General features: G+C 46.5%; 1 protein-coding gene across 1 annotated transcript in view; it reads left to right on the top strand.

Moving 5' to 3' along the window:
- Window positions 1–9,917: 9,917 nt before the first annotated feature.
- The window catches only part of CACNG4 (calcium voltage-gated channel auxiliary subunit gamma 4), a gene marked incomplete at both ends in the record, with an annotated part of 40,102 nt that continues 39,728 nt past the window's right edge, over window positions 9,918–10,291 (top strand). The window contains one exon of the mRNA XM_083874869.1: window positions 9,918–10,140. Coding sequence (XP_083730995.1) covers window positions 9,918–10,140 — 223 coding nt within the window. The remainder of the gene's footprint in view (window positions 10,141–10,291) is intronic.

The raw sequence follows: 10,291 nt of genomic DNA, 5'->3' as shown, positions 1-10,291 counted from the left end.
CTCCAAGCTTTTAGCAATAGACTAGAATCCATTTGACCTTTCTTTCCTCTCCAACCTTATTTTGTCCTCAGCCCTGGATTGGGGTTGTGGGGACAGGTGCTACAAAAGTGGGAGGGGGAACAAAAAGGTGTCTGGCAGGCTCTGAGCCCAGAGAAGGCAGGAGAGAGAGTGTGTGTGTGTGTGTGTGTGTGTGTGCAGCCAGGACCTGGCTGTGCTCTTATTCTCAGCCAGGCAGGTTCCCACACAATAACTGAGCTGGCCTTGCTTAGAAGTTTGGTAATCAAACCCTGCTGCCCATCCCCAGAGGGAAAGATGTCCTGTCCCTGTGTGACAACCACTGCCCCACCTCGGGATGGAGAACAGCAAAGCCCTGTGGGAAGGCTTTTCCCCACATTGAAACCATCACTTTTGTGAGGATGGTGTTGGAGCCCTTGCTCTGCCCATCACCAACCCCACGAGCTCCGCGTGGGGTTTGAGCTCTGCGGGGATCTCTCACACCCTCCCCACCTCCACGAGGCTGCAGGAACAGAACTGTAAATAAAACATCACACTCCGTCCAAACAAGAAGAAAAAATCCCGGCACATCATCAGTTCCCAGCAAATGGCAATGGCTTCTGGCACTTTCCTTGGCGAGGCTGCAGACTGGGGTGGCCGTGGGTGTCTCGCAGCAGTTGATGCTCATTAAATAATCCTGCCCGCCCCTGCTGCCCCGTTTGGTTTGTCTGGCTCCACGATGGCCCACCAGGGACTGATTTGGGAGATTGAAAAGCTTCTGCATCTTCTCATTACCCCTGCAATGTCCCCTCTGAGAGGGGGATTGGAATTTCTGGTCCCTCGCATGCGATTTTCGCCGTGCCGTATTTGCCGCTTCTATTTATTTTCCATTTTAACGCTTGTAAGACTGGAATGGACCTTTTTTTTTTTTTTTTTTTTATAGAGGCATTACTGTTATGGGGGAAAAGTCAACATCTGCCAGCTCTTGCAGTAGAGATGCTGTGGGGTTTTTTTTTCTTGCTACCTAGAAACCATTGTGTTAACAGAAATTTTGCTGGAATGCTTTGCAGTGAAAAGCGTAAAAAAAAAACCCTGTAAAAAGGTAAAAACGTTAATGTTAGAAATGTTCACCTAAATAATGCAAAAAAATAAAGGACCTGAGTGGGAATAGGGTGAGGGGTGGTGGGGGGAGAAATGGACAGGAGGAGGATGGGAAAGAATCAGATATTTGTATTTTTGATTTCTAAGTTCCATGTAAGAACGTGTACATATTTCAAGAAAAATGGACACTTTTGGCCTTAAAAAAAAAACCATTGAAGGCATGATTTTCCTTTGAAAAAATGGAATTAAACGGGACAGTTTTAATGAGTTTAATCATGAAGGCTGACAGTAGATGTTGACCTGGTAATGGTTCTCTGCTGTGAGAAAATGGGTTATTTACAACCAGAATCGCTGCCACTATTTTTCATTCTACTAAGTAAATTATAGTAGAATTATTCACATGATACCATTGTTGTGTGGAGCTCCGTGGAATACTAATTCCTTTCAGCTTTTTGAAGCCTCATCCTCATTCTTTAACAGTTTCTTCATAGACTACTAAAAAAAAAAATTTAAAAAAAAAAAAAAAAAAATCAGGCTGCACCAACGTGTGATGAACCTAAAAGACTTTCTAGAGATTTATCTATCGAATTTCCTATGCACAAGTTTAATGGATACACCACAAAACAGGACATTACTTATTTGTTAATTGAATTGAATAATTATTCAATTGAGTCTTATAGGAGAGGATTTTTTTCTCTCCATTAGCAGAGCTAAAAGCACATGGAAAAGCTGTAGGTGTGTTCCAGCCCTTCTTTGCATGGATCACTCAGAAAATAGTGTCTTTTTAATAGCAGTGGCAGTAACCATCTAATAACCTGCATTAGGAAGGCTCTAACACTTGGCAAGGGTTTCCTGTTCCTCCATGTTAAATATTTTGTCAAGGCTTTTCACAACTCTGGCAGCTGCAATTCCTTGTCTTTCTCCAAAAGTCACTTTCCTTTTGAGCTGATGAGGCTTTTCTCTTGGGCAGAACCTCCTGTTTCCTGGATGCTCTTTGGCAGCCCTTGAGAGCCCCAATGCCATCAGCTCCAGAGGGCATGGCCTGGAATTGCCCTTTCCACACCCAGGATGGGGAAGCCAGAGCAGGAGCTCAGCACCTCCTGGGTTTGCCCACCCCACCAGGGCATGGGGCTCTGCTGCTCCTCAGGCAATCCCAGCTATCCTTGCCCTTCCAGCTGATGACACATCAGTGCTTCCCTTGGGATCAGGGAAGGGTTGGGCAGCCCTGGCACACCCCATCCATCCCAGCAGGAATGCTGCTGGCACTGGAGCTCTGCTTGAGGGGCTGTGAACTGTGAACCCCACCAGAATCTCTTAATGTCTTCCACATTCTTCTAATTCTTCTTCTAATTATTGGTGGGGAATAGAAAAGATGATGTTGGTTCAAGGTGCTTCTGAATTTCATTCTTTTTGGACATTTTTAAGAGGCTTTTCTTTGGTGTTGCTTTTGATTTGGTTCATACATTGGCTGCTGTAACAAAAGCCTTCTTACAGAATATTCTGCATTTACAGTTTATTGATAAATGTCTACTGTAGAGCTCTTCCCCCACTCCCCCAAAAAAAATCTACACCACCATGGGGGAAGATTTTAAAAACAACATAGAGGTGCTACCAGCTGGATGTCCTTAATCACTGTGGTGAGTGTAGAAACTTTAGCTTAAACTGTCCCGAGTTAAAACCATTTTTCCACATGGCATTAACAATAAAGTGTTACTGGTCCTACCAGCTTTTCCTCCAAAAAACATCAGGGTCAACATTGGGTCTTCTTGGAAAAAGAAGGGGAGGAGAGGAAACCCCTGGGACCTTATGCTGAATAAATGTTGTCCCAGAGAGTTTATGGCTCAGCCATGGAGGAGGTGTTTGCTGAGTAAGTGTGCTGTCACCTGGCTCTGAGCAGACAGGCAGCATTTGAGGTGTGAAGAGAGATAAAAATCAATAAATACACCATTTACCATTTACTCAGCCCAAACAAAATACTTCATGGAGACATTGGTGTGGCTTTAGGAAGTGAGAGCACAAACTACAGTTCCAGTGCAATGTGGACAGCTGAGCTTCATGGAATTCTGCTGGCTGTATTTACAGCTCACTTACAAAACTGTGTTTTGCAATTATTGCTGCAGCTTTTCTTTCTCTTCTTCTCACATGCTTCTGTCACATCATGATCTGTGGAAAGGGGTTTTTGCCACTCCATGTACAGTTGCTAGTTGAGGAAGAGGTGAATGGATTCATCCAGCATTTATTCCACATTAATTTTCTCATGAATTGGGATTGGGTTTAAAGTTCTGTTCTTCCTCTTGGCAAAACTTCCTTTTGAGTTCCTCTGCTTCTCACCTCCCACCTCCCCCTACTTGCTGATTTCTCTATCTGGAAAAATAATTGCATTGCAAGTGGAGAAGAGCAATGGAATGAGAAATGCTTGTCGGGGACAGGCTTAAAGCCTCTCCAGCTAGGAGCCTCCCAGCAAAGCTCTGACTACCTGGTTCAACATCCATCTCCCAAGTGCGATCCTATGGGAAAACAGCTCTTCAGGCCCCTGTTACAAACATCTGATCGAGAGCATGTTTCTGATGACTCGTGCTCAGCATCAGAGGCTGCAGTTCCAGATGATACAAAAGGATTTCCTGGTCTTGTATAGAATAAAAGTGCCAGAGCACAGGGAAGAGTAGAAAAACCCACTTCTGGCTCCTTGTTCCATACCTGACCTCTCAGAAGTAATGACTAGCCATAATTTCACCTTCTAATTTCATTTTTTAGCAGGCTGAGTGTTTATAAAACTTTTTCAAGGGAGCTGCTGGAGTGTGCTCCTAAAAGACCATTTCTCCGGTGAATAATCGGCTGAAATTCTAATGAGAAAATCCTTTCAGTGGCCAACAGCCTTCCTACTCAAATGCTGCATTATCAGCTCCAAATTATTCAGACAGATCTGAGGAATTTACTTTAGGAAGCTTAGGAGATAAATTCAGTGCAGCAAGTTATCGTGATTGATTTAAGTATTTAAGACTTATCCTAAAAACCTGTTTCGCTCAATCCGCCTCCTAACATGCTCCCACTGAAGCCTCTTTTTTTTCAGGTTAAAAAGCAGCTTGAGTGCAGCAATTTCCCTTTCACTGGCCAGGGGTGATTCTCCTGCACCCTCTGGGGCTGTGGGTGATGCAGTGCTTCAGAGGCAATGAGCTCTCCACCAGATTGTCTCATTTTTTACACTCCTGTGACTCCAGCTCTACAGCACCTTCCCCTTGGGTCTGAGAGGGAGCCTTTGCTCCAAAGAGGATTTATATATTTGTTTTCTAAAGGCCATTAAAGAGACTAATGTTGCTTTGTTTGTGGAGACATCAGGAGCTGGTGCCCAGGAGTGCTGGCAGGATGAGCACAGGCTCAGGGAGAGCCCTTGGAAATGCCATCCATCACCAGGACATCCCACTCCCTATTCCACCTCCCAGTCTGGCGGCAGTTCATGTAGGGTTGTGTGGAGTAGCTCTGGGTGTGTGTTTGTACAGCACAAAGGTGCAGGGTTATTTCTCAGAGGTGGCTCATGATGGGTGGAATGAATGAATCTCACAGGCATTTCTTTCTTCCCTTTCACCACCCTCCCAATCACTGTACTGTATTCCCAAGGAGAATTTGTATTTCCCTCTGGATGTTGCCCTGAGAATGAACAAAACTCATTCCTGCAGTACCTTGTCCATGTGAACCCTCACTCAGCACATCTGTTTCTCCAACACTGGAAAGATGATGATTTTTTTCACTGCCTTCTCAGCAGGTTTCTTGTGCTAGAAACTCCCAAGACATCTCATCAGGACACTCCTCTCCAAATGTTTTGAAGCAGGATGGAAATCAAGACTCCTGTTAACCACTTGCTCTTTCTCCCATTCCCTTTTTAACACTCCAAACTCACAAATAACCCCCTGCTCATGGATTTAACTCCTTCTCCAGGTAATTCTTAATGTGCCATTTGCCACTGCAGTGGATTTCCCCATGCTTAGGACAGGGACAAGAGGACTTGAGACATGGAATTGCATGGCAGGCAACAGGCACAGTGAACTTTAGGTCTGTGAGGTGTGTGCAATATTAGTTCATTCTGTAGCTGGATGTGAATGCTATTGATATTAAATATCTTACCAGGAGGGCTGAGTGTTTGAAGGACAAGCACTCATAATTTGCTTTGACATTTGACATGATCAAGCAAGTAAAGGAAAAAAATATTCCATTTCACCATTGTCAAAAAGATAATGAGTTTCATAACTATTGGTATTATGGGAAAAATAGAGCCTGTGTAGTGTAAAATGCGTGAGAGCTGCTATATATTCTTCTATAAATTGCGTATATCATGTTCTTTTGTTGGCCCTATTCAAACACAGCATGCCTATCCTTTTTAATTTTCTGGTTTGCTGTGCAAGTCTCTAACAAAAAAAAATTCCTTTTTTTTAATGAAAAAAGTTTTCCTTGGATTATTTATAGAAAGAGCAATGCTGTCATCAAGTTTGTCTCATCATATCATTCTTGGGTATCAATTTCTAGGCTCGGATGACAAACCATAGCAGCCACTTTTCCAATAGCAGCATCTGGCTTCCTGGCAAACTCAAAATGCAGTTATCTGGAAAGCTTCAGAGTTGCTTCTGAGCACATTTTATTTATTAGAAAGCAGTGGTGTTGCTTTGCTTCCCATGACTAAGCCAAAGAATATTTAATATATTAAAAGGAATAATAGAATCTAGGCCAAGCTGTTGTCCCTCAAGTGGCAAGGAATGACAATATTTTTCCTTTAAGGTGACTGTTTGTTCAGGTCTGAAGGACAATCTGAAACTCTTTGCCCTCACTCCAGATGCTCTTTGAAAGGACTAAAAAAGAAATTCAGCCTTTTAACGTCTCAAACTAAACTCGAGTTCACCCTTTCCTTCACTGAACCCACTGAAATGTGATGGTGACTTGTCTGCCAGCCTTGCTGGAGAAAGAAGACCCTCTGCACAGAGTGGGGTCCTCAGAGGTGAAAGACACAATGTCTTTGCAATTTATGATGAATTATGATAGAAGGAATAGGTGGGTCTGTGGGTCAGGTTCTGTGCCACCCCTGAAAATGAGTGAATTCAGCCTTTGTTTCACTACAGAATTTATGAGATTGGTCATTTGGATCCACCTCTGCAAAGATCCCCTAAGGCAGTTCAGTAGATATCACAATAATCTGCAACATCTGATCAAAAGTGCATGAAAATAAAGTTCCAGGAACAATTTTAGTAGTACTTCTTAAACATACCTGTGACCCACTGAGACCTTCTGCCACCTCCCCGTGTCTTCCAGGGTTCTGTGTTCAGGCTGGAGATGTGCAGCTCTGCTGCTGATCTGGTGGTTTAATCAAATCCCACTGCTGCCCTGGGGATAAAAGGAGATTATCCAACACTGTACAAAATGGATGAAACATCCAGTTCTCCATACACAGCATAATCTGAAGGAGGTTATTAAGGATTTCATTTCTCCAATATCAGCATCAAATTAGATAGTAAAGACACCAAGACCCACGGAAGATGACAATCACCAATGATATAGATGTTCTTATGGTTTTAGGACATTCCTAGATGCTGAAATTCATTTTCACATGCACTGAGCTAAAAGCTGAGAAAGAACAAGGGAGGATGAAATATCTGTTCCAGGCTTTGATGATGGGTAGACTGTATCTACATCAAAAGCCCTATTTAATTGATTATTTTCATTCTGAGAAAGAACTCTCTCGAGCTCTTCTTGAGCAATTTCCAAAAGTTTCTTTCAGTGAAATGCTAGTGTTATTTTTCTAGATGATAGATTAAAAAAACCCTAAGAAAACCTAATCTGTTAAACTCAATATGTTTGACACTTAGCAGCAGTAATGCTAAATGGTAACATCTTGCAGTTTTCTTCTGATACCAGTGGTGTCTCTGGGGCAGGATTTTATTAGTGACAGCTCTCACTGAATTCAGTTAAAGCCAAAGTTTTGTCTCCAAAGTAACTGTTATTCAGTTCAGAAATAAAATGATCAGGCACAAGATTTCATTTAAAGCTTTGAACATCAACGTCAAGGAATCAAAACAATTCTGTTTCAAGATTCTGTTTCTCCAGGGTAAAAATTATTTCTGGGTTTGGACTCTTGTCCTTGCACATTGTCGTGCTGAATTTACAGGGAGACGCTGTGGGGCTTTCTCTTCTCATTGTCCTGAGCTTCTGCCTCTGGTCTGAGCTTGGAACAATTGGATCTTAATTCTGATTGAGGACGGAGGAGGCTACTGCAGTGCAAAACACCCTGCCAAGGCTCTCTGCTGCTACATTCAATGGCACTTTTATAAGGCTGTATCATAAGCAAAGCCTGCAAATCAAAGGTGACACGGTGGGCAACTTGTGCTGCATGCAGTGGGTCAGAGAGATTTGGTGTTTAAGAAAAGACTACACGCTCCTCTGCTGTTGAAGAGCGTAAGCACTTTTGCCTTCCTTCCGCCACGAATGGAGATTATTCAATGGTTGGATTTAATGAATTCAAAATCCTTAGAAAATCACTAGAGCCAGACATCAATGTAAAATACTCCACCAGCTTTCTGTAGTGGAATATAATATTAGCTCTCCCACAATCTACTTCATGCATTTCAAAAGAATAGAGAACATTCTTAAACTAAAGAAGATAGCTTGGGCAGAAAATGATTGCCTGCCTTGGATGCTGCTCTGTAACCCTTCAGGAGCCTGAGTTATTTCTCTCGGGGCAGGAGAAACAGAAACAGATGTCTTCTTTGCAAAAATGGGAGGGGGAGGAAGAAGAGCAAGATATTTTATTAATAAATGCTGTTAATGTGCTGTTACCTTGCACAGTCAATAGGAGCGTTGCTGCAGGGCTGGTGGCTCTGAAACCCTGGTGCTGTGTGTCCCCTGTCTGCTGGTGGAGGCTGCTGAGAGCCCACCAGAGCTGCCACCACCCTCCCTGTGTCCTGTGGAATGTCTGGACTGGGAGAGCTCAAGGAGGACGTTTCACTGCCATGTGGAATCCCTGTTCTGGGTACAGCCCACCCAGCCCTCCCCCTCCCTCTGCTCCAGCCATAAGCATCTCTCCCAGCAATACCGTAATACAAATAAATAATATTAATTAAGGCTTGATAGGTTTAAAAAGCTATGGAAATAGCTTCTCTCCTGCTGTTTCAGTACCTCATTTCCCCACTCTGTCCAAACCCCCAAAGCCCAGAGGTACAAACATATATTTCAAACGAGGAGTTTGTTGAACCTCATTAAACTTAAATGCTCAATCCAGTTTTTCGGAACGAGGTTTCACTCTGCTTTTGAGTTTACCTGATTTCATTCTTCCATCCCTAATGGGGATATTCATTTAGAAGGTGATTTTTGCAAAGGCACTGATACACCTACAAACCACAACTGAAAAGAAAAGCATCATTTACATTTTTAAACCAAGCATCTGACTTTGGAGCTGTTCTATGTTTATAGGCTTCACGTCTGAGCAATTCGCCGAGGTCTCTGCGACATAAAGACCAGCTTTTAATTTGAATCTGCTTTTTGTTCTCCCAGGTTTGTTTTTTTTGTTGTTGTTGTTTTGGGGTTTTTTTTCTGAAATGGACGAGCAGCTGAAAAGCCTCTCTGCGCTGGTATGCTGAGCATTGGAGTCACACAAGCACCTGCAGCCATCCACGCACTGCTCGGCAAGAGCACTGTATTTCTCGAGGTTTGTAGCTCTTGTCCTCCCACTCCCTAATTCATATACATAAAACTGGTGTGCTGCCACGTTCCCTCCACACAAATGCATTAGCTGATCAGGAAGCCTTCCCATTCATCTGGCTTGTCACTTGCATGAGGTGGAGGCAGGGCCGACTTGTCAGCTCCCGGTGATGAGAGTGAGGGGTGGAAGACAGGATAGCGCGACAAAAATGGTGTAGATGTTTCTCCCCTTGGTTTTCCAAGGGAAAATATTTTCAGGTGCTGGATTGTCTCCATACCCTTCCAAACAGGAGCAAACCAGCAACCCAAATACTTGCCTACAACCTCCTTGCGTAATTAATCGCAGAGTGAGGCTGCTGCATGGCTAAACCCCCTCGATGGCTTTGCTGTAGCTCCCTGGCAGTGTGGGCATCTTCTTGGAATTGCCTCATCCCCACCGTGTTTGGCACCGTTTCCACGGTGATTTCCAGGGCAGCCCATGCAGCAGAAGGAAGGTGTGCAGAACCCACCCAAGAAAGAGCAGTGAAGGTGCAGAGCTTTGCACCTCTAGACTGGGCAAGAACTCCCAGCTCTCCAGAAGCATCCTGGCGTGCTGCAGGTTTGAGAGCCAACCTGGTCCACACTCACACCTTCATCCCCCGTGATTTTAATAGAGTGACAGAATGGTTTAGGTTGGAAGGGACCTCAAAGCCCATCTGGTTCCATTAGACCAGGTAGCTCCAAGCCCCGTCCAACCGGCCTCGAGCACTCAGCGGGATGGAACACGCCAGACGCGGCAGAGCCCGCTCGGACCCAAGGACCGGAGCGATGCTCGGCGGGCGCGCACCGGGAGCCGGGGCCGGGCTCTCCCCGGCGGGGCGGCATCACGTCGGGGGTCGGGAGGGCTCCGCGCCTCCGGTGCCCGCGGCCGTACCGCCCCTCCCTCCCTGCCTGCCTGCCCGCCTCCCTCCGCCCGTGCCCGGTGCCTGCGCGGCCGGGGCGGTGCGCGGGGGCGCGGCCGGCGGCGGAGCCCGGCCCCGCGGCGGCGGCAGCGGCTCCCCCCGCCCGGCTCCCCCCGCCCCGTGACTCGGAGCCTCCCGCGGGCGCGGCGGCTGCCGGGCGGTGTCGTGCGGCCCCCCGCGCCCGTGCGGGGACTATGAAGCACCATGGTGTGGTGTGACCGTGGCGTCCAGATGCTGCTGACCACGGTGGGCGCCTTCGCCGCCTTCAGCCTCATGGCCATCGCCATCGGCACCGACTACTGGCTCTACTCCAGCGCCCACATCTGCAACGGCACCAACATCACGACGGACGAGGCGCAGGGGCCGCCGCGGAAGGCGCGGGGCGATCTCACGCACTCGGGGCTCTGGAGGATCTGCTGCCTCGAAGGTACCGGGGCCGCGCCGGGGGCGGGGGGGAGCAACTTCCCGGGGGGACCCGGCTGCGCGCCCGGAGCCGGCGGGCAGAGCCCGGCCAGAGCCGGCAGGAGCCGGAGCCGCCGGGCTGAGCCCCGCCGGAGCCGGAGCCGGGGCCGGGGCCG

Source organism: Zosterops lateralis, assembly GCF_965231275.1.
Source record: "Zosterops lateralis genome assembly, chromosome: 18".
Classification (NCBI taxonomy): Eukaryota; Metazoa; Chordata; class Aves; order Passeriformes; family Zosteropidae; genus Zosterops; species Zosterops lateralis.
This window is presented reverse-complemented; position numbering and strand designations above follow the sequence as displayed.